Here is a 25,195-nt window from a genome sequence, read left to right as displayed (position 1 = left end):
GGGACAACACCCCTTTCCTTCCAGATAGCCGGACAAATAAGTTTCCTTTTCTTCCCTTCTATTTGATGAACTAGTTTTAAGAGACCCCTCTAGCAAAATCAATATCTTAGTAAGATATAAAATCCTTTGTTATGCCTAAAATCTTTGGAAACATATTTTTTAAAGTTGGTGAAATTTCATAAACAGGTCTATTGTTATGGAGATCACACAAAATAAATTAGTGTTTCCTTTTTCTAAAACAATGTACATTGTTATTAACAAACTAAACCTCTGTGACTGATTAATTTAAAATAATGTCTTCGTTTCAGTGAGTTAAATATGTAGTAATCTGGAATGATTATTTTATGAAGGCTTAAGAGTACATTTAAAATATAAAATCACCTTAGAAATACTGATTAAGAAAATGTAAATCAGAGAAGAGCTGCATCATGTATTCCATAATATTGAATGTTGTATTCACCTGACTTACCCTTACTACAAAGTGTTTGGAAATAAATCTCTGACAAACTTCAGGGTATATCAAAAAACCCGTGACTGACATTTTTATTCCCAAATATGGTGCTTTTAATTAGGTACCTTCTTCATGTCCAATCTTCACCATCTGACATGCAGTGGAAAACATGCTCCATTTTCTTTAGAAAGAAATTGCAGAAGAGTGTTTTTTTCAAATGTCATTTGCTTCATTTCGATTCAGGGATTTGGCTGGAGTGGGGGCAGGGCCTGGAGCAGAGCAGGGGGTGGAGTATGGGTGAGGCCACAGGCAGAAGAGGCGGGCTGGGGAGCTAGCCTCCCCAAGCGGCAGCTTCACCCACCGCCCATGACAGCAGGTAAGAGCGGGTTGGCTCCCGCACACCCAGTGTGCACTGGAGACTGCTTAGGCAGGGGCCATATTCACAGAGCCGAATGCATTGGTGCCACACATTCTGCATGAGGGAGAGGGTATGTGGGTCTCTGTGGGGAACTGTGATTCTCCACCGCCATGAGGCAGGCCGGGCTGCTCAGTATCCTTTGCTGCCTTGTCGCCCGCGCCCTGGGCTGTGAGCCCAGGCTGCCATCGGGCATAGGGGCACCAGTTTAATAATACTGCGTAGGGCCCCATAAATCCTAAGGTTGGCCCTGCTGAGGCGGTTGGCCAGCGTGTTCTGAACTCCTGGTAGAAAGGATGCTTCCAGGTGAATGGAGTGGGCTATGCAGAACTCCCACAGTCAGAGGACCTCCTGGCATAGGCGAGAAGTACAGGCTCCCCCTTGCTTACTGATGTAAAACATGGCAGTGGTGTTGTCCATTAGGACCGCTATGCGCAGGCCTTGCAGTCGGGCCTAAAAGGCCTGGCAAGCGAGGCGCACCACCCTCAGCTCCTTGATGTTGATATTTAGGGAGAGCTCATCCTGCGACCACAGGCCTTGTGTCTGGAGGTCCCCCGGATGGCCCCCCCCATCCCAGAGCCGACACATCCATAACCAGGGACAAGGAAGGTTGAGGGTTGTGGAAGGGTACTCCTCCCCACACCGCGTGGGGGTCAAGCCACCAGCGAAGGGACATGAGGACCTGCCCTGGCACCGTGACCAATGAATTCAAGCTGTTGCGCCCCAGGCGGTAGGCCAAGGTGAGCCATGTCTGCAACAGTCTGAGCCAGAGCCTAGCGTGCCGGGTCACGTAAGTGCAAGAAGCCATTGGCCAAGGAGACTCAGGCACCCGCTTGCTGTTGTGGTTGAGAATTGCTGGAGGCTTTGAATTATGTCTGTGATGGCTCAAAATCGGGACTCCAGCAGAAGGGCTTGCGCCTGAACCGAGTCTAACACTGCCACAACGAATTCTATTCTCTGGGTCGGTTCCAAGGTCGACTTCCCCACGTTGAGGAGACCAAGCTACTCAAACATGCAACTGACCAAACGGATTTGGGACTGCACCTGTGCCCTGGTGCAGCCCCTGAGCAGCCAGTTGTCTAGGTAGGGGTATACTTGCACCTGCTGGCAATGGAGGAAAGCAGTCACAACTGACACGCACTTGGTGAACACTCAGGAGGCTGTTGAGAGGCTGAATGGTAGGGCAGTGAATTGGTAATGCTTGTGGTTGACCACAAAGTATAGGAAGCGCCTGTGTGCTGGACAAATTGCTATGTGGAAGTATGGACTCTTCATGTTGAGGGCGTCATACCAGTTTCCCGGATGCAGGGAAGGGATAATAGTGCCCAGAGAGACTATGCAGAACATCAACTTTACCATTAATTTGTTGAGTCCGTGCAGGTCTAGAATAGGTCTGAGATCCCCCTTGGCCTTGGGGATTAGGAAGTGTTGGGAGTAGAATCCCTTGCCCCTTAGCTCCTGAGGAAGCTCCTCCACTGCTTCTATGGTGAGGAGTACCTGCACCTCCTGGATAAGGAGTTGCTCATGAGAGGGGTCCCTGAAGAGGGACAGAGAAGGGGGGTGGGAGGGAGGGTAGGAGCAGAACTGGAGTATCCCACTTCCACCGGACCCAGCAGTCCGAGGTTATTTGGGACCAAGCATGGTAGACGTGGGACAAACCATTCAAAAAGGGCGGGGAAGGATCCGGGAATGAGTCTGGTGCACTGTCCTCGAGCACCCCTTCAAAAGGCTTGCTTGGAACCCAACGATGGTTTGGTCGGGCCCTGGCCTTTTCCGGAAGGGGGAGCTGGGGTTGGAAGGCTTCCTTCTGCCGTTCTTGCCCCTTCTTCCATAAAATTCCTGCCTCAGTCTAGAAGGGTAGGAGAGCTGCTGCTGCTGTAGTGGCTTAAAATGCTTTCATTGGATTGTCAGGCTGTGCATACCCAAAGATTTCTTAGTAACCCTTGAGTCTTTGAGGCTGTGCAACTGAAAGTCAGTCTGCTCTGCGAACAGGCCTGCCCCATCAAAAGGCAGGTCTTGCATTGTCTGTTGAACCTCGGGCAGTAGGCCTGAGGCTTGCACCCATGAGGTGCACCTCATGGCGATACCGGAGGACAAGGTGTGCGCCACCGAGTCCACAACATCCAATGAGGCCTGTAAAGAGGTCTGTGCCACCACCTTGCCCTCCTCTACTATGGCTCCAAACTCCTCCTTGCTCTCAGTTGGCACAAGCTCCTTGAACTTGAGCATTGAGTTCCAGGAGTTGAAGTTATAGTGGTTCAGAATTGCCTGCTGGTTGGCAATCCTGAGCTGGAGCCCCACACTGTGGAGTATACTTTACATCCGAACAAGTCCAGTCATTTGGCTTCTTTGGACTTGGGCGCTGGGGCTTGCTGCCCCGCCTCTCTCTCTCATTTATAGCCGCAACCACCAATGAACAGGGCTGCGGGTGCATAAAGAGGTATTCGTACCCCTTTTTAAGGCATGAAGTACTTCCTCTCAATGCCCTTGGAGGTGGGAGGGATGGAGGCCAGGGTCTGACGATGGTCTTGGCACTGATCTGTATAGTTTTGATGAGGGGCAGAGCCACCCTCAAAGGACCCTTTGGGGCCAAAATGTTGACCACCGGGTCCTCTGACTCACTGAGCAGTGTTGGGACTGGTGCCGGGTCCGGGACCTGCTGCGCGATGGAGACCGACATGTGGATCAGCATTGCGATGGTGAGCGCTGGCGCAACCTGGAGCGGTGCTGCGAGTCCGACCGGTTCCGCGATTCTATCAGTGGTACCAAGCGTTGGATCATCGCTGGTTTGCCTCGAGACGGTGCCATACGATGTGGTACCAGAGGTTTGGCGCAAATCGTAGGTGACCTCGGCGCTGTCATGGCAATGAGGTTCCTTGCAGCAGCAAAGGTGTCTGGGGTGGATGGCAGCTCCACTTCCTCAATCATGTAGGCTGGGAAATCCAATGGCACCAGACTCAACGGTCCCCCTTGCGGGGCCGAAGTCAACGGTGCCATCTCTGCAGGCTTCAGCACTGGGTGCTCCTCACGAGGATGCGCCCCATTGGCCGACTCCAGAGGGCTGCGCCTCTGGGACGAAGAACTGCTCCTCCCTTGCTTCCGGTGCTGCTTCTGCACTGGGGAGTGGGAGCGGTGCCGGGTCGATCCTGCTGGTTTCGGCACCGGGGAGCCGCGGTGCTACAGGTCTCCACTAGAGTCCATCCACGGTACCACTTCCACCACTGTCGCCAGGGCACTACGCACCAAAGAACTTGGTACCAGGTCCTGCAGCACCGGCAGAGGCTGAGGTTTAAGTGTCACCTCCATAAGGAGCTGCTTAAGGCAAAAGTCTCACTCCTCTTTGGTTCTGGGGTTAAACCCTTTACAAATCCTGCACTAATCGGCTTGGTGAGCCTCCCCCAGACACTTCAGACAAACGTCATAGCGGTCGCCTGTTGGCATCGGCTTGGAGCAGGACTTGCAGGGCTTGAACCCCTGGGACTTGCCCTCCCAAGAAAAAGCAGTTGGGATAGAGGGTAAACCCCCCAGCCCAACTGCTAAGAACTAATACTAACTAAAAATTAAACTAACTAAAATGTATAAAGAACAGAGACAAAATAAAGAGGCTGGGGAAACGTGGTAGAACTTGCTGAGCAATACGCCACAGTTCCAACAACTGTCACTGGCAGTAAGAAGGAACTGAGGAGGTGCCGGGTCAGCAGGGTCATATTTTGAACGCCATGAAGGTGCCACTCCAGAGGGCTCCACAGCCGACCAGACGGGTGCCGCTAGGGGAAAAACTTTCCAACAACTGTGCACGTGGCACACACACATCTAATTGGAATCGATATGAGCAATCATTCGAAGAACCATCACTGGCATGTCATCAATACTGGGAGCACGATAAGCACCTGAAGACCACTTATTGCCAAACCAGGGGTGATAACCACACCTCAGAGCACTCCCAATCAGCATCGACCTGCCTCTTGTACAAGCAATCAGATTGGGTGCTGGGAACTGTGCCAAGCAAAGAACCCACAGTGCTGCATGACAATTTCCTGAGCAAGCATGGCTGACAAGAATTATGTTGTCCAATGAACAGGGGACAGGACTGGGACTCAGGAGACCTGGATTCTATTCTCAGCTCTGCTACTCACCTGCTGGGTGATTTGGGAAAGTCACTAAATTTCTCTGTGCTCCTGTTTCCCCTCCAATTTTTAGCCTATCTTGTCTATTTAGACTGTTGGCTCTCTGGGGCAGGGACTGTCACCTATTGTATATATGTACAGGGCTAACACACTGGAGCCCTGATCTTGGCAGTGCCCTCTAGGCACTACTGCACTACACATAATGAACAACAAACATTTTTAAGTTACTTTTTGGTTTTTTGTATGGTCTAAACAGATGCAGGGAGTATGAAATGCTGCCTCTATTCATTAGGTAAATATTTTAATGTTGAAACAAATGTTCTGCAGGATTAGATACAGGAATTTTTATTAGGTTTCACATTAGTATGTGTCATTAAAAAACTTCAATAATAACTGGTTTGGTAAGTGAGACCTGTCTTATTCACAGGTCAGCGAGCACGTTCAAATCTTGAGAATGTAATGAATAATTCAGCCTGACAAGACAACTGTTGTTTCCTGAGAACAATTCCATTTGAGCTACAGAACACTTAACATTCTGAACAGCTTAATTACTAATAATGAATGAAATACAGCTCTCTAATCACTGTTCAGATGAAGATAAATTAAACAAGGAAGAAAGGCTAGGGACAGGCAATTTTTACAGAGAGCAACAGGAACAGTCCGAGACTAGAAAAGCGAAAGGGCATAATAAACACGGGGTACTACAAACTCTTATTTAAAAAGACATTAACTTTGTACATAATCAGTGCAAGGACAGTACAAAATGCCCGTTAACACTGGAAAAAGGAAGGAGAATATAGCTACAGGGACTTAAGCAGGTTGTTACTTGCTTCTGCCAACAGAGAAGCAGAACTATGAAGTTGCTTCCCAAATGAAGGACTAAGTCAGCGTATATGTGTGAAAGAGACAGTGGCCTCATCTTTACCCTGGAAAGACACCAAATTCCTACAGTCTAGATTTAATCCATTGGTTTTATTTTCTTTTTCTTTCATTTTGCTCCAATCTCTGCTGATGCTACTTTTGAACAAGGCCATACACATATGCCCAGGACTGGAAGACGAAGCAGCATACAGTATGCTGCAATACTCTTTCTTTATTCCTTGTGACAACAGCTAGTAGGCCAAGCAGCGTAGTCCTCCAATTAGTGCCATGGATTTTCTGTCTCTTTCCAAGTTGTATTAAGAGGCTACTTGAAATCTCTTCCTGGAAGTGGATGGATTTCTTTGAAAGGATTTGGAGTAATGTTGTGAACCTGAAAATAAAAAACATTATTTAGTAAGTGTACTATAACCAAAAGTCACATCAACCCTGTATTTGGGTTGTTTCCGTAGGCCTCCTTTAGAAGAACATTTATTAGCTTGATTGTATTCTCACGTCACCTTTTTTATCCGAGTAGTTCTTTTGGTTTTATTAGTTTCTCTACACAATGCTTTAACTAAAGAATTACACAAAACTCAGGAAAACCTACAATTCTTAGAAATGAGAATGGATACACAATGTGTGGAATGGCAGACTTTCACTGGCTGAATGGAACCTAACATAAGTAGTACTGCTTTATCCCAGAAGTTAGAGAGCCCCATATGAAGATTCGTTTTAATACTGAATCCAATATCCAGTACCTCCTTGTTTTGCTGGTACAGCAAAGGAAAGATCTTAGCTGAAATCCAACAATGATTTAATTTAATATTTGATTTAAAGAACATTATAAAAAAAATTTCCATTTTCTTTTTCACATTAAAAATTACTTGTTTATGTTCAATACGCTATTAATAAATAAGGGACTTGTACACTTTGTAGCTCATGTAAGCCAATCTTATCGCACACATCAGGGGCTCTTTGCATCCCTCCATTTCCCCCCACCTCCAGCTTCTTATGTGTCACCATACCATCCCCCTCTTTTTCAGGGACTTCCTGCAACTCCCCCCAATCTTCTCGCTGCCAGTTCTTTGTGCCCCCAATTTCCCCTTCCTCCCATGTAAAGGCTACCCTTTCTACCCCCCATGCTAGTGGTTCTGTGTCTCCCCATTCCCACATCATCCCATGCACTCCTCCCCCCATCTCCCTATGCCAAAGGGTCTGTCTCCCTCCTCCCCCCATGCGAGGGACTCCCAAATATCCCCCCACACCAGGGTCCCCCCACTCTCCACATCCCCCTTGGCAGGGACTCTGCTTGCAAACCTTTCACCTATTCTCCCTATACCACCCCCACCAATTGCCATCCATTCCCTCTCTTGCCCTATACCAGTGTCCCACATTCTCCCCTGAGTGAGGGGCTCTGTGTGTACACCCACATTTCCCACCTCAGTATTATCTGTCTGGGTGTTGTCATTCACGTGTCAATGTGCCCCCACTTCCTCCCTTTCAATGTTCTGATTTGCCCCCCCGCCAAAAAAAAACCCAATAGGGTTCTGGCCACTGATGCCTAGAAGGGACCCTGATATTTTGGAATTGATTAGATGCAGTGTTCAAAAGTTTTTGCATTACATAGACAGACAGACAGAGAAATGCTATCAAAAGTTGGGTGGAAAGCTTTTGCAGCCTCAGCCAATGAAAAAGCATAATTATATGGAGTATGTTTAGACATTTTATAATCTAGTGTGGAATGTCATGTGCAATACACATCTATGAATAAGTGTCTGGAAAAAAACTATAAACAACCACCACCACTGCTGCCATTTATATAGAACCTACAATGAGGGGGTTGCACACTTCATAGCTTTTGTAGGCCGAGCTTATTGTACACACCAGGGGCTCCTTGCATACCTCCACCCTGCCGCAAAAGCTCCCTGCATGCTGCCCTCCCCTCTATTTCAGGAACTCCTCCAATCTCCTCCCTGCCAGGGGCTCCGTGTGTCTCTCCATTCCCCACTCCACCCATACCAGGGTCCCCATTATCCCCACCATTCCCACCTCTTCCATGCCCTCCTTTCTCCTCTTCCACCCCCTATGTCAGAGGCTCTGTGTGCTCCCCCACACAAGGTACCCCCAATTTCCCCCTCATCAGGCGTTCTGTGCGTTCTTTTTTAAATTAATCTTTTGGTTTTGCTTACCTGTTAAAAAGCCTTGACCTGTCCAGGTATGGTTAGCAAAATCCATGGGCGTCAATGACCTTTTATGAGGGGTATCTGACTGTAAAAAGGGGGGAAATATTTTTGTTCATTATGGTCCTCTCACAGATTAAGGATTTGATTGTGACTTTCACACCACAGCCCAGCACAGAGGGCAGTGGTGGAGCTGCACTGCTCTAGAAGGAGTATAATAGAAATTGTGCCTCCACAGGCATCTGTCTTGCATATGGAGGTGGTGCAATCTGCTTCACTCATTAGGATGCAGCAGATCTCTCTTCCCAGCACACTAACCCCCCTCTTCAGATCAGTGTAGATGGGGTGCAGGAATGTGGTCCCACCCGCTTTTAGACATCCTACTCTCTGGAAGGAGTAGGAGTAAGCAGTCCCTTCACTCCTGAGATCACAAGGTCTGGTTCTGTGGGAGGCTGTTTTGCAGTCATACAAAGATGGTGGTGGTGGTGTTGGGGAGGCAGGTTTTCTGCATCTCTTTCTGTCCCACCCTTCCATAGATGTCTGGCCCAACATCTCTAATCACATAAAAACCCACCCTGAATGTGTTAGTTGTGTTGGGTCTTGAAAACTGATCAATAATGACAGTTCGTTCTCTAAGTGGTCGTTGCTCTGTACTGTCAGGTACTGCACTTGACACTCTACTATGAGGATATCGCCCTCTATGCTGAAAGAGAAAAAAAATTGAGCATTGAAATAAATGCAAATATTGGCATGGCTAAAATAAGAATCCTTTTGACCTTTGCTTAAATTAAAAGAAAAAAAAAGCAAAGAGCTAATTCTCCATTAAGTGAAAGGCTTGAGTTAAGAGTTTTTAAAATAACTAGGTTGGGCTTTTCAATTGGATTTCAAGTGTCTAAAAATTAAGATAACATGTTTTATAGAGAGGGCAGGAGAGGGGTTAGTGTAATTGCAAGAGGTTCTGTTTAAGACGAAGAATGATAGCTGTGTTAACAACATGTGTCTACCTCTCATGTTCTACATAATTTGAGAGGGTTATGCTAGACCCTACTGTACCTATTATAAAAGACGGCTAGGAGGGTCTTCCACATCCCAGGTGAGTCCTCTAACCATTGAGTTTTTAGTAGAAGGAGTGGCGGTGCAGGACCACCACCACTACTGTTTTTCATGAGAAAGGACTGAGTTGGCTAAAATGCTTAATTCTAGGAAAGAGTTTACAAGTAGGAATCCTGAAGCACCTCCCTCCCAGCACAGAGTTAGGCATCTAACATCCTTTGAGGGGCAATGCTTAGACCTCACCCCTCTCCTCAACATCTCTACTGACTAGGTTAGGAAGCTCCTGCTCAGTTTGCTGACTTCTGTAAATCCCTTTTTAGGCATCTAACTCGATCCATGCATTGTATAGGGAGTCTCGGCACCTAATTTAGGGCTGCAATTTCCACTAGGCGATAGGATGCTTAAGTGCTAGGTGCTGCTTCCTCACAATCTTTAACTTATCTAGCCTCACAACACCCCTGTGAAATAGAGCAGTGCTATTACGTCCATTTTAGAGATGAGGAAGTGAGGCACAGTAAAGCAAGTGACATGCTCACAGTCACACAGGATGTCTTTGCCAGAGTAGGGATTTGAACCAGGGTCTTCTAAGTCCTAGGATAATGCCCCAACCACTACACCATCTCATAAAGGAGCATAAGAACATACAAAACCATAAAGGTTATGGGTTTCTTCATGTATGTCCATATTTATAATTTTAAAAATATTTGGAAATATATTATTCAAACTGAAATAATTTCAAAATTCTAATTTACTTTTCATCATTTTTCTCTTTTCTTGTACTTCATACTTCTTGGACAATGAAAATGGATCAGTTTCACTTTTATTTATATTCACTTTTAGTCAATTTCAATTTCTACTTCTCATGCACTGGCACAATGCAACAAAACACTGCAAGGCAATATATAAATCTAAAACACAGATACAAAATTCATTTATATCTGCTCTTTAGAAATTCAAGAAAAAATTATTTAATTTTAGAAAAATATCTTTAAAATAACCTACATTTGGGACCTAAAATATCTCCCAATGTCCCTTCAAAACGTAACTATAAATTCTCACATATGTTAAGGCCTTGTATCACAATAAAATATGATTGAATACAACTCTCCCCAAAGTACTAATTTCAACCAGTGATACAAAGTGGGTTTGGGGAATTTTTTTGTTCAAGTTACTGATGTCCTTTAACAATATTAACAAGCACATCTTACAAAGCCTTGCCGTGATCCGGGTACTGAAAGATACTGTTCAACAGTCTCCGTGTTTATTGGTGGTAACTTGTTCCGGGCTGTATGTACAAGTGGAGAGGACAAGCGATCTAAGCCAGTATACCTGTAGGATTCAGATTAAACAGATTTCATATTCCATCTAATACACCGGGGACAACATTTCTTAATACATTTAAGTTACTGTAAATAGCAGAACACTTAATGCAGCGGCAGCTCTCAGAACATGCTTTATGTATGCTTCGTTTTTCTGTATGAAGTGTGGAATCTTTCAGCAATCTTTTACAATACTTCACTAAACCCTGTAACAATGAATGCTCTTGTTCAAGTTCAGCAAGGAAGAAGAAAGTGAAACTAAAAACTCACAGTTTAGTGCCCCTAAGGACTTCATCACTGTACACATTAGGAGTCTTTGAGCATAGTGGGTCTGAAGTGAGAGATGGTAGCCTACGATGGGTTGGCATTTTCCTAGAAGATGCCAGCAGTACCCGAGATGATGAGAGAATACTGTTATCAGTAATTCGCCCCCGCCGAGTCCGCACTGAGTTGAGAACACTGGAGCCTATACTATGTTGTTTGTCTTCTTGTTCATTCCTAGAGAGAAAACAAAATGCACACGTTTTAGAAAAATATAATTGTTATTTTTATAAATTAAAACTCAGTCATATCTATTATTGACAGAAAGATGTCTGCATTTTTAATTACATTTTTGAAATCCCAAAGCATATTTAATATGGCCAAAATGACAAAGTACAGCATAAAAAAGTGTACTATTTTCATAGCAATATTTACTGTATCTTGTCTGCCAAGCTTGTATGCCTCTGTTGGAGTGGTTTAGCTTGAATTGTCATGACGCCATTCAAATCACTATAGAAATTGCTGGAGAAACGGTGAACCTAAAGAGAGCAAAAAAATAAATGTATTTAACCTTTCAGTCTCATTACCTTCTATGGAGGAAGGCTTCAAAACCCCCAAAACCCACATAGTCAGGTCAAAAAATGCTTAAAAACAGTATGCAAGAGAAATCCCACTTCAGATCATAATGGAAAATGTCTCCCATAAAGAAGATAAAATGCAAACAAATAAGGGTTAATACTCCACAAAACAAAGCTGGAAAACTAAGACTAACAATACATATTACAAGAAAGAACTCTTGAATATTATCACTGCAAACATAAGTAATATGTATCCCATTATTTATTGCTATTATAGGCAGAGATGGCAGCAATGACTATAATTAGGGTTGCTTTTCCATTCTATTGTAAGTAATTGAAAACAGAGCCCTATAACTTTACCTAAAGCTTTTTCTTCAGGCTAAAATTGTTCTTATTGTGTGTCCACTTCAGGCTTTTATATATAATTTATATATATAATTTATTTACTTACTTTTTGAAAAGTTCCAGCAAAAATGGTTCAGCCATTTCTGAGAATGAGGTTAGTGAAAAATACGTTTTGTTACTATTAAAAAATTCTTAAAACCACTTTACAGAGAAGCTCTACCACCACCAGGCTTTGGAGTAGGGACTCAAAAATTTAGCAGAGGAGTTGCTGTAGGGACAGAGAGGTGACTTGAAATGCCCCCATGAAAATCCATCCAAATTTGGCCAAATTATAAACCTCTGACCATTGCTGTCTGCACTTAGTCAGTAAAGGTTTGTTAGAGGATGGTAGCTAAATTCTCAAAATATTCCATTTTCACTGGGCATACCTAGATCAAGGCTGCAGGGGCTGAACAGGACTTTTTTTTTGGTTGCAATTTACTCCTGGCTGCTGGGCCACTATAGTACGAAGCACTGGAACTAAGGCCTTGTCTACACTACAGGGAAAATTCGATCTAAGCTATGCAATATGAGTTACATGAATAGCATAACTCAAATAGACATAGCTTAGATCCTCTTACCGCGGGGTCGACACTACGCAATGTCGACAGGAGACGCTCTCCGCTCGACTCCCCCTACGCTTCTCAATCCGGTGGAGTACAGGAGCTGACAGGAGAGCGATCTGTGGTTGATTTAGTGGGTCTTCACTAGACCCACTAAATCAACCATCGATGCATCAATCGCTGCTCACTGATCCCCCATAAGTGTAGACAAGCCCTAAGAGCAGAGAAGCTGTCTCTCCTATGTTCTCAAAGTTCCCTCTGTGGACGCCGAGGAAGCATGGAGGAGAAGAAGAAAGCTGCTTGAATGCAGGGGCAGGGACATGCTGGATGTGAACAGGGACAGACTATGGGAAACAGAAGCATAGGGGACAGAGACAGAAAGGGACAGGCTAAAGAAAAGAAACAAAAGAGTATGTAACTGCTAGAGCATACCCACCTCCATAAACTCAAATAGAACCCAAGACTCCCAAGTTCCAACACCAAGGCAGACACTGAACAAGTCCCTTTGTCCACCAACCCATAATGCAGTGGGGAGCGGAAGGGGAGAGAGAGGGAAGGGAAGAGAGAGAGAAAGAGGAGCAACTAAGACAATCTGATGTTAGGGGTTTTGAACGAGGGGAGTTAAGCTGGAACTTCACATGCACCTTGCAGGGAAGAGTTCTTTCATGGTTCTATTGAAAGGGAAGGGTTGTCTCTCAATATAAAGGGTATGATTTTCTGGGAGGGAATAGGGAGTACTGCTATCTGTTTTTATTGCACCTAACACAATAAGGTCTCAATTCTAATTGGGGTCTTTGGGCTCTAATTGGGGTCCAAATAAAAAGTGTTTATAACAATGATGTAGACTTGTGTTTTTTTAAAAACCAGACTCAAAGATGGAAAGTCAAACTAAATACCTTAGATATGCATAAATCAATAAAATGGAAACTTTTCTGATCTAAGTTAGAAAAGGCCTAGGCCAACTGAAAACAGAATTCTGTTTTGTGGAACAATATTTTACCTGAGATGGAACAAAATGCGAACCAAAAGATGTGCTTCGTGCCTCCGAGCCTCTTGATGGGGGGATACTTGCTGTATCTGCTGTAATACGGGAGACTAGTTGATGTGGCAATTTACTTGTAATAGCCTTCAATTTCTCCACCTGCTTATCATTCTCTGCACCAGTGTAGAACATATAAGTGATTAAGAAACAAAATTTTATGCAGTTAAACAAATTGATGATGGTAGGAAAATATCAGTGACTCAGGTTTGACATATTATCTGCTAGAAAAACAGTATTCCACATTTATTATAAATGTTGACATTTTGTCTTAGATTAGTTTTAATTTAAGTCTTCATGACATTTAAAAATAAACTAGTTGTGAGATTAAAAGCATTTATTTCTAAAAACATTTTCAAAATGACTGTATTTTCTCTGTCAATGATAAAATCAGTTTGGCCATATACGTGGAAGAGACGTAATTTGCTTTTTTTAAAAAACACTGGTAAAACAACTGGAACATTATTGAAACATTCTCATGTAAGGTGTGTTAGAAACAGAAAAATGTGTGAACAGAAGCAACCAAATGTCCTTAGTCCATTCCTGCCTGCCAAAAGCTGAATTGCTACTTTTCCAGTGAGTATAAGCCATTATATTATTTCTATCATACCCTTAAATTTCTCAACAGTCCTAGCCCACATACTTTGCTTAGCAGCCTATTCTCCACAAGTGGATTTCCTTCTTAGAGGACAAGGTAGCAAACCTAAATCTCCTTCTCTTTAATGCATAATACTGAGCTAAACAATTCACTTGTAGCCTGAACAATTGTTGTGCAGTCTGGCAATTACACACGCAACACTCAGTTCTACCAGCATAGACTCCTGCAAATATTTAACAACTTCTGCTTAGACTGTGTCTACACTATGGGGGCTATAATGGCATAGTTACAGCCCTGTAGCTATGCCAGCATAACCCCGAAGTGTATACACAGCTAGAGCAATGGAACGGGTTTCTACATTGCTTAGGGAGGTAATGTTCCCACTGAAATAGTAAGTCACTAGAAGCATTCTTCTGTCAACCTAGCTGTGTCTATGCCAGTGGTTAGGTTGCATAGCTACCCCACTCAGGGCTGTGAATATTTATGTGTAGACCAGCCATACTTTTAAAATGAATTTGAGGTTTATTATTTTACTAGTTTCCATTGATATGTTTTTCCTTTTTATTTAAGATTGATTTTATGTATGTTTTTCTGGCATTGTTCCTTCTGTTATTCTGCATTGTTTCTTAAAATGTATATCCCATTAGCTTCTAAAGGCAACTCCATGCATGTGCCAGAGGACAACATTTCACCAATAGTTAGTTCTTTACCTTCTGCTTTTCTGTGCAACAGTCTGTTAAAAACACCAGGAAGAGTTAAATTTAATCACAGTGAACTATGTTCTTTCATCCTATGTTCATTTCTGCATAACCCACAGTCAGCGTAGCTCTCTCTCCTCCTCTAGTGGCTGGACCACACAGAGTTTGATGAGTCTCTACTGTGATTTTGCTAACAAACTTGGGTCTTTTAGCTTAAACATTAGAGGCTAATGCTTTTAGATACCCAGGTCCCAGATTCAATCCCTACTGCTGAAGAGCTTCCAAGAGGCATCATGTTATATATTGCACTAAGGATCTCTTTGTGCCTACAAGCACTTCTTGTGAGAGACCTCTCTTTATGGGGCTGATCCAAAGCCCACTGAAGTCAGTAAGAATCTTTCCATTGGGAGGATGAGCATGAATTTTATAAAGTGCCATGTAAACACACAGTGATATTTAAGAATAATAATAAAGATGTTTGCTAAGCCATATTTAATTAATTGGTGAAATTAAATTACTGTTCCAAGTACAAGTCTATAAGTGCCATCTACAAAAACTCTGAGTACCTGTGATAGCAGTTTCCCAGTTTTTTCTAATCAGCTCCTCCAATATTTCAACTATATTGCTCCAGACACCATCAAACACTTCAGCAGCCACTGCGTCTTTGATACAGGCATTGGGAGAAACTGGAGGAATGCCACATTTATTCCTCTTTCGAGCAAGCTGGGCTTTCTTTTGTTCCAAACTCTCATCATCACTAATGATTGAAGCAAATTCAGCTTTATTACCAACTTCTACATGTTTTTGTTAACAAAAACAGTGAAACTAACATATTTTCTTATGGATCCAGAAAACCATAAAATAGATTTGTATTTAAAAGATCAAGGTTCATATTATACATGACCCAAGTACTGTGGGAAGAAAACAGAACCGCTCTAAACTGAAATTATGAATTGGTTTTACTTTGCTTTGTTGCCTCTTGCTGGTTGAATGGAGGTGGTAGCAGCATGAAAAATTAAACTGGGGCGTTATAGCAAGAAGTTTTTGACTCTTGATATAGCAGCCATAGACATAGATAGTATAGCAGGAATAAGACAAAACTGATGGACTTGGGCATGTGGGGCTAGAATCCCACACCCCCTTACTTCAGCACCACCTAAGGAAAACACCATCCCACCAGCTCTGAAGGGGAGAATATTGTGTAGAGTAGATCCTTAGCTCCACATCCTGCTCATCCCGACACATTTGCCATGACCATGTGGAGTGACTTGGAGGGATTTCTACAGCTTTGCAGGAGCAGGGGACTATGTAACTTCATGTGCCACATCCACCCTTCCATTATTATATGGACATTTGCGCCCCTCTTTATTTCTCTCTCTTCCTGTCTGGATTGGGGAACAGGTGTGTCACAGAACCCTTACTCACTGCCTCATGATACACTTAGTATGAAAAGAGCTTTCTGGAACTAAATTTTATTCTGTGCTTGTTCTAACATTAACTATATCATATTACAATTTAAGAAAATGAAAAAAAATTATATTAAAAACAACCTCTATAATCTCAATTCAGAAAGGCCTCATCCTTGGCTGCATTCTAGATGTGCCGATGGAAAGTGACCCTCAAGATGGTGTAGCTGGCCCCAGAAGAATCAAACTAGTTCAGGGACAGGGAGAGGGCACAATGGTTCCTTTACCATAACTTCCCAACCCTACAGCCAGCGCTAGGTATGTGGTTTCCCTGCACTCTCACTCTTCAGGCTCCTTTAACTTATGCCAGGGGACACATCGGTAGCCCGGGGTTGGAAGGGAACGGAAAGGGGGCCTAAAATCACTTTTGCATCCCTCCTTTTTGAGCTACACAGTGTACTTCTGAATCACAGAAGTGAGGACTAAGGAATTTTCTAAATTAATTGGAAGTAGGTTTAGAGAGAAGTAAAGCACCAGGTTTTAAGCAATTTCATGACAGTTTCTCATTATATTCTTCAAAAAATATATAATTTATTTACAGCTCCTTGTTGTCAAAAGCAAGATATTCTTCAATTTTTCCATCCACCTCATAGATTTCTTCTTCCAGGAATGAATACCCAGATGACTCAGAAACAGAAATCCTTGGGGAACCACAGTCTAATGATTTGTGTACTGGGGATGCTATTGGAACTAATTTAGATCCCGAAATGCACAGCCTGAAATAAAAGAATTAGAATTAAATATACATGGAAAGAAGTGTAAATAGGCAGATGCTGCATTATACTGAGGTGTTTTAAGGTTATTAAAATAATATGCCTATAAACTTATGATAGATCAAAGTGAAGTGCTTTTGACTAAGTAAATTTTATTTCCACTACATAAAGACAACATACTGAAATAATATCCTAATAAGGTCTTAAAAGCCTACGGTACAATTGCTGCACAATCGCTGCACAATCAAAGGAACTCTTTGATATGTCATACAAACTTTTCACTTATTTGATCATCTATAAGAGGTAATGTTTATTTATTTGTCACTGAGGTTTTTTTATGTTAACTGTAACTATATTTAGTTGCTAGAAATATTAGGAATATATGAAAAAAATGTAATGTCAATAGAAATGCTTAAAAAGTAACATATATGAAACTGTTAACATACTCTTTTGTGTTGCTAGTACTTTCACAGAGGCCAAGTAAAGATTTGGTGTACACCGAGCTAGTTGTTCTGCTCTGAAAATGCTGAAAGCCTTCATCCCTAGGAAAAAGAAGCTGTTTTCCTAAAATCCTGCAAAATACAAAATGTGAAGTAGATACACATAATCAAATCAGAATACCAGGAAGTGCAACAATGTGAAAAATACAGACACCTGCAATACCAACAAACAGGTAGAAATAATTTAATAATAGCTTCCATACATTTATTCTGAGTAATTAATGGGAATAAGGGGCCAGATCCTCAGATAATGTAAAGTGGTGTAGCTGCACTGAAGCCAGTAGATCTATGCTAATTTAAAACAGTTGAGGATCAGGCCTATAAGTTTTAAAAATAGCCAGACATTTACTGAAAGGACAACAGATAAGACCCACACGAGCTACATGAACTATGTTATAAAAGTTGATTTGCATACAGAACATAAAACTCTCTTTCATATCAACAGTCCATCAGACAACATAGAAAGAGAAAATTTTAAAATACATGGAGAACACGATCCCAATAGGGTTACTTTAACATCACTCTGCACAACTCTAGTAACACAAAAGTGACCTTCCTGGGGACAAAGGATCTGACCCAAAATGTTTATAAAGGTGGCTGCTAATGTACATGTTATTGAAATTGGGACCAGATAAGGCTTCAATGTATAGGCTGCAATTGGGGGGGGAGGGGGGGAGAGGGGAGTTTATTTTTCTTTTAATGTATACACAATCCCTTTGTGAAATAGAGAATTTTGGATCATTATTTATCTGATTAATGCTCATTACTTTACATTGCTTTCCACTAAACATTTTCAAGGGCTCTTGAGGGGAGTCTACAGGTAATAAGTAGGAACTTGTATATTTCAATCTGAGATTCTCAAGTTCGTTCAAATACTTGGAAACTTTTCCTTGAGAAACTCCTACTTTTTCACTGAATGGCACTGTAAATAAGAAAGTTCTGAGTCATGTTCAGTAGTCAATAACTCATTAATTATTACAAATTCTCTACTTTATAAACTGACGTAGTAAGTAAAGACCTTTTCTTTTATTAGGTTTGATCCCGTGCCTAATGAAATCAATGGCAATGTTCAGGCCCAGTCTGAGCAACTAAATATGTTTTGCTGTTCAAACGGAGACCAGCATGACTTACCTATTATAAAATGGAAGGACTGACTGTAAACCTCTTATTCACACTGGGGAACAATTACTCACAGCAGCAGTCCCACTAGAGTCAATGGAGCATCTCCTGAAATTGCTCAACACTGTGAGTAAAGGGGTTCACAATCTAGCCCTGACTGAGAACTAAGGGTTTTTTTTAAAGCTCAGAGTTAACTATGGCACACTATGCATTTTTCAATATCAGGTGGTAGAAAATTCCCTAAAATAAACTCCCTTAGCACCTGTAATTAAGCACGGTAATGTTCACAGAACTTCTCGTACCTGTAAATATTTCTTCGAGAGCTGACATTCATGTCAGACAGGCTTTTTCTATATCACTAGAATTTTTCCATACCTTTCCAGTAATTCATAGATTCCAAGATCAGAAGAAACCACTGTGATCATCTAGTCTGACCTCCTGTATAACACAGGGCATAGAACTTCCACAAAATAATTCCTAGAGCAGATATTTTAGAAAAACATACAAACTTGATTTAAAAAACAAACAAACAATCTCTGTCTGTGGAGGAGAGATATAGCTCTGAAAAATCTACATGACAGGATTTGCAAGAATGTTCCACTCACGGGACAGGGACCAGGGGATATGAACTTGAAAGCCCAAAGATCCACAGAGAACTGAAGGGCCAATGCAATGGACTCTCAAGAATCCATAATGACAGCGTTGTGTGGCTCTCTTGCTAACACCTCACCTAGTAGGATAGCTCCTTCAGAAATCATGTTGCTATAGTGCTAGAGCTGTGCACTATTCCCCATTTGACAGGGTAGAGGGTTGCAGAGGCAAAGTTTATGTTGGTTCACTCATTAACTTGTACAAATTTCCAAGCAGAAATCTAGAAATCCAAGTTCCCAAGGGAGCCAGTCACTCAGAACAACTGCTTCCAACCTCCACCCCCAGTCCTGACATACACTTGCAATCATTACAAGAGGCTTCGGCAGATTCCTGGAGAAGAAACAGAGCATACAGAAACAATCCAGACTGGAGAAGAGCATGAGGACCACTGTATCAAGCTTTCTTTTCTACTATACTCATCTTTTTTCAAAATAACTTAACAAAATAGTTAATGACACTTATATTCCATAACTAGTCTATCCAGTGTTATTGTAGCTATGTTGGTCCCAGGATATTAGAGAAACAGGGTAGATGAGGTAATATCTTTTATTGAACCAACTTGTCCCTCTCACCAACAGAATTTGGTTCAATAAAAGATATTACCTCGTCCATCTTGTCTCTCTACTATCTAGTCTATAATCTTTAAATTGGCTCAAATTAAGTAAATATATTTCCCTCCTGAATCATGTACCGGTAGGCAGGTTCAATCTACTTATTTCCAGGAGCTCATTAATAAGTTCCATTTACTTTTTACCATCATTATCAGAGCTAAGCCAGGAAATCATAAGTACCCAACATTCATATGAACTCTAGTCCAGTGAAAATACTGTAAAAATGTAATCAGCTGAGAATGCATATATTGAATTAGCTACACTTCTACACAACAGCAGGATTTCTGCATATCCTATAAATTGTTATAGCATTTAAAGAAAGAAAAGATTTTGTATAACAATACGGAAATGTTGCTTCAAGTTTATGTATTTAATGTCTCCTGATTCACATAAAGGATTGTAGTATTTATTAGTTATTATTATTGTCAACCTTAACAACACATTCTAAATCTTTTTTCATTGACATTTGGTAATTATGATTCTCTGGAAACTTAAAACTAAAATCCTTTTAAAGATTAAGGACTAGGTTATCCAGATACACACAGGCTCACATTAGAATGGTGTGGAGCCACCCTATGACAGTAAGAGTGTACATATGTGCGCACACAAGGCAGTACCACTTTAATGGTGTTGTGTGACCCTCTGAGCACATAACAGGGCATCGGTCTCATCCCTGCCCTCATTGGGTGGTTTGCTGTGCTAGAGATCGAAGGAAAGAGCAGTCCCTGTGTTCCACAGGCACCTTGCACCACCATGAAAGAGCCAAGGACATTTTCTCCGTAAGTACATCTCTCTCCATTTATAGAACTACTTATTGCTTTGCTAACATTTCACTTTGGTTCATACTGGTTTACATGACTCAGGATGGTGACATCACCATAGCCACATACTGTTCCTGCAGCCTATGGACACACTTTTTTCTCCCTACTCCTAAAAAGGACAGCATTCAACAGAGTAGAATTGGCAGCATGGGTGTCTTTGTATTGACTTCAGGGCAGACAGGATTTTGTTGTATGTCTTCACTGAGGTTAGTTTTTATAAGTAGAGTATTAATTGCACTATTAGATGTATGCTGTAAATATTAAAAGTCACTACTGAAATAAATGTTTCTTCTTTTCTCATATTAATTTTCACACACATAGCTATTCTCATGATACCGCACTAATATAAAATCTTTTGCGATGATTACATTACTTAGGAAGAATATCATGAGCAGGTAGAGCACTGAGAGTCCATGCATGGCTAAGGACTAACACCCAGTTTGACCACTAAAACAATGAGGAGTCCGGTGGCACTTTAAAGACTAACAGATTTATTTGGGCATAAACTTTTGTGGGTTAAAAATCCCACTTCTTCAGATGCATGGAGTGAAAATTACGGATGCAGGCATAAAAGCTTATGCCCAAATAAATCTGTTAATCTTTAAGGTGCCACTGGACTCCTTGTTGTTTTTGTGGACACAGACTAACACGGCTATCCTTCTGAAGTTTGACCATTGAACTGCAGATGAATTTGAACACAATTCTGAAAATAGTACTACAAATACAAGCCAATAAGAACAGCTCAAATTGAGATACCTAGAAAATAAAATAAATTAATCAAACAAAATTCTGATAGCGTCAAACTAATTCTAGTAAGCAATTCCCTTACCTCAGATGAAGAGACCTTTTGGTCCACTCTTTACATTCTGCCTGCAGACTCTGGGTTTGAGAACTCACTTTTCCTTCAAACAACATTTCATCCACATCCCAGAATGACTGATGCACTCTTTGTGTATTAGCTTTGTCATATTCCTACAAATTATAAGACTGTTTTTAGGAAATACAGCTGAACATATTTAAAATGAAAACCATACCAAATATACGACATTATTAGTAGTAGTCACTGGAGACACAATTGAGTTAACAAATGACCTTGTTACTAATTTGGTTTTCTTTACTGCTATAGCAGCTGTCCTGCACTGGAAAAAAAGTAACTTTTCGATTACAAGTCATGTGCTTTCCGTCGATTCAAAACCTTAGTTTTCTGTAAAACGGTTTAATCTTTCATCAGTAAATTAGACAAAAAGTACTATTAATAAAAATTTGTGACATACATCATCCCTCCAAGAGTAAATTGAGCTTCTTTCAGTGGACAAGCCTGTAGTATAGCTTTGTATTCCAGACCAAGAATTATTCAAGTCTGTTGGTGTTATGGGACTGCTAGAAGACAATGATGAAACAGTTTCACTGTGGAAAGAAACAAAGTAATAAGAATCAAATGTATTTTACACAAACATACTAAAAGTAACATTGCACATATTCATACTATATATAGGGTAATGATATATGCCTGTGTGTGACACTGTCAAGGTTCCTTCCCCACTCTGAACTCTAGGGTACAGATGTGGGGACCTGCATGAAAAAACCCCTAAGCTTATTTTTACCAGCTTATGTTAAAACTTCCCCAAGGTACAAACTATTTTTCCTTTTGTCCCTGGACTTTATTGCTGCCAACACCAAGCATCTACCAAATATAACCTGGAAAAAGCCCACTTGGAAACGTTTCCCTCCCCCCCCCCCCCCCCAAGCACTAAACCCCCTTTCCTGGAGAAGGCTTGATAAAAATCCTCACCAATATGCATAGGGGAACACAGACCCAAATCCTTGGATCTGAAGAACAATGAAAAAGCAATCAGGTTCTTAAAAAAAGAATTTTAATTACAGAAAAAGTAAAAGAATCAGCTCTGTAAAATCAGGACGGTAAATACCTTACAGGGTAATCAGATTCAAAACATAGAGAATCCCTCTAGGCTAAACCTTAAGTTACAAAAAGACACAAAAACAGGAATATACATTCCATTCAGCACAGCTTATTTTATCAGCCATTTAAACAAAACAGAATCTAATGCATATCTAACTAAATTGCTTATTAACCCTTTACAGGAGTTCTGACCTGCATTCCTGCTCTGGTCCCAGCAAAAGCAACACACAGACAGAGAGAACCCTTTGTCCCTCCCCCCCAGCTTTGAAAGTATCTTGTCTCCTCATTGGTCATTTTGGTCAGGTGCCAGCGAGGTTATCTTTAGCTTCTCAACCCTTTATAGGTGAAAGGGTTTTTCCTCTGGCCAGGAGGGATTTAAAGGTGGTTAGCCTTCCCTTCATGTTTATGACTGGCACACATGACTTTCATAACATGCTGTGAAATCCATCTGTTAAATAAGGGTAATGAGATGGGTATGGGCTTTTAGGCAGAGCGGGATGGGTGTATGCTGCAATCATACCTATCATCCAAAGGCTGATAGGTAGGGCCCTACCAAATTCACGGTCCACTTTGGTCAAATTCACGGTCATACGATTTTAAAAATGGCTAATTTCATGATTTCAGCTATTAAAATCTAAAATTTCACAGTCTTGTAATTTTACGGGTCCTGACCCAGAAAGGAGTGGCGGGGAGGTTGCAGTGCTGCTGCCCTTACTTTTGCACTGCTCCTGGCTGCAGCACTGCCTTCAGAGCTGGGCAGCTGGAGAGAGAGAGCTGCTGACCACAAGCCCAGCTCTGGAGGCAGAGTCGCCTCCCGCAGCAGTGCAGAAGTAAGGATAGCATGGTATGGTATTGCCATCTTTACTTCTGCACTGCTGCTGCAGAGCTGGCCCCTCAGTCAGCAGCTGCCACTCTCCAGCCACCCAGCTCTGAAGACAGCACAGAAGTAAGGGTAGCAATACCACGACCACCCCTAAAATAACCCTGTAACCCCCTGCAACTCCATTTTGGATCAGGACCCCAGTTTGAGAAACTATGGTCTCCCCTGTGAAATCTGCACAGTATCAGGTAAAAGCACACGAAAGACCAAATTTCACAGTAGGAGACTAGATTTCATGGTCCGTGACACGTTTTTCATGGCTGCAAATTTGGTAGGGCCCGATTGATAGGTTAACTTTTCTACCACATTACAGTGCTGGATGATTATCATTTTAACTATTACCAGGACACCCTGAACATGTGTATAGGGATTTACTTTACACATGCGATCATGCACATGCATACATACTCAATATGTGAAAGGTGCTGAAAGAATAACATGGTCCCTCCTGCACAGTTAAAGGCAGTGAAGCCAAAATTGTACAAGTTATAGACAGTGTGACAAAGTTCCCCCTCTGCCTTGGTGGGTTCTCCACTTTTTGGCGGATTTGCTCACCTCAGAGGTTCATGGCAGCCCTCAGTTTGGCCTCTTCTGCTAGAGGCTCAAACCTGCTGTTCACTCAGCTAACCTCATCACTGGCCAGCATGGGGGAAATGGAGAACAATCTCTGTAGTCTCTGTTGACCCACCTAGTGGGTAAAGGACAGGCCAGATCCCTTTCCAAATTAGAACTTCCCTTTTGGTGTTGCTCACAGACCAGGTCAACTCCTCCTGTGTCCGATCAGCAGTTAGAGGGATGGGGGCAACCCGGGCCCGCCCTCTACACCGGTTCCAGCCCAGGGCCCTGTGGATCAGCAGCTGTCTATGCCTCCTGTATCAGCTGCATGACAGCTACAGCTACAACTCCTTGGGCTACTTCCCCATGTCCTCCCCCCAGAACCTTCTTTATCCTCACTGCAGGATCTTTCTCCTGAAGCCTGACCATGCTTGTAAGCCTCAGTCCTCCAGCAGAACGTCTTCTCACACCTTGCATGCCCTCCACTAACTGATGGGAGGTCCTTTTTAAACCAGGTGTCCTGATTAGTCTGCCTGCCATAATTGATTCTAGTATGTTCTTAATTGGCTTCAGGTGTCTTAATTAGCTTGCCTATCTTAATTGGTTCTAGCAGGTTCCTGATTGCTCTAGCACAGCCCCTGCTCTGGTCACTCAGGGAACAGAAAACTATTCATCCAGTGGCCAGTATATTTGCCTTTTACCAGACTCCTGTACCCCACTGGTCTGGGTCTGTCACAACAAGTAAACTTTTTGAAATCTATTAGAAATTGATGGGCTCAATTTGCATTATTTCTTATAGTAAAGTGTTTAAAACTATAAAAGTTTCAATTAGTATTGGTTTATTATATTTACTGCTACTTATTATACTTTACACATACAGAGAGGGGGCTTGTGATGGTTTGCGCCCTTTGAGGTGTCACCTGATGTGCTGGGGTGTCACTGAGTCAGCCTATTCTTCCAGCCTGGGTCCCCTTTACCTGGCCTTGCTGGGCCTAGGCTCACAAGCCTCTTCCAGTCAAGCACACAGGCAGAGCCCACACCCAGCTGCATAGACAGACAGAGATCCATTCTGGTGCCCACTCCCTTTAAGGGGTACAAACCCAAAGGTTTTATGAAATTCACCCTCTCCCTCAATGGGGAGGGAGATATGCACAACTTGATTCAGTGGCAGTATGGACTGTCCACAAGAAGGCCAAACCTTTTGACAGTCCATTGTCCTCGCTGATGGGCCATGAACCCTGTCTGGCTTTTCCATTGTTGTACCTGAAGTGTTAGCAGTGGGCGTCACCCAAAGTAGCATAGTTGAAATACAGATACAAAGTCAATATTCCTAATTTCAGATTCAGAAATGATACAGGCATACAAATTGGATAATCACATTCAGTAAATCATAACCTTTCCAATGACACCTCACAAGACCCATCCGGCATA

The 25,195-nt window shown here is 42.3% G+C and overlaps 1 protein-coding gene across 3 annotated transcripts in view; it reads right to left on the bottom strand.

Moving 5' to 3' along the window:
* Nucleotides 1-5,322: 5,322 nt before the first annotated feature.
* Nucleotides 5,323-25,195, bottom strand: part of FAM149A (family with sequence similarity 149 member A) — a 75,524-nt gene continuing 55,651 nt past the window's right edge. For 2 of the 3 annotated variants that reach the window (XM_037897661.2, XM_037897660.2), the window contains exons 3-14: nt 21,683-21,815; nt 21,238-21,380; nt 17,153-17,278; nt 16,533-16,709; nt 15,094-15,284; nt 13,193-13,347; nt 11,103-11,206; nt 10,677-10,904; nt 10,296-10,416; nt 8,609-8,737; nt 8,044-8,122; nt 5,323-6,245 (exon numbers count right to left, since the gene is read on the bottom strand). In XM_037897661.2, the coding sequence (XP_037753589.2) occupies nt 6,172-6,245; nt 8,044-8,122; nt 8,609-8,737; nt 10,296-10,416; nt 10,677-10,904; nt 11,103-11,206; nt 13,193-13,347; nt 15,094-15,284; nt 16,533-16,709; nt 17,153-17,278; nt 21,238-21,380; nt 21,683-21,815 (1,660 nt within the window). In that variant the 3' untranslated portion in view covers nt 5,323-6,171. Of the gene's footprint in view, nt 6,246-8,043; nt 8,123-8,608; nt 8,738-10,295; nt 10,417-10,676; nt 10,905-11,102; nt 11,207-13,192; nt 13,348-15,093; nt 15,285-16,532; nt 16,710-17,152; nt 17,279-21,237; nt 21,381-21,682; nt 21,816-22,200; nt 22,233-25,195 lie in introns of those variants that run through there. The other variant, XM_043546113.1, reaches the window with a different exon arrangement.

The sequence above is a fragment of the Chelonia mydas genome, chromosome 4, assembly GCF_015237465.2.
Source record: "Chelonia mydas isolate rCheMyd1 chromosome 4, rCheMyd1.pri.v2, whole genome shotgun sequence".
In the NCBI taxonomy this organism is placed as follows: Eukaryota; Metazoa; Chordata; order Testudines; family Cheloniidae; genus Chelonia; species Chelonia mydas.
The sequence above is the reverse complement of the archived record's forward strand: the minus strand, read 5'-3'. Positions and strand labels throughout refer to the sequence as shown.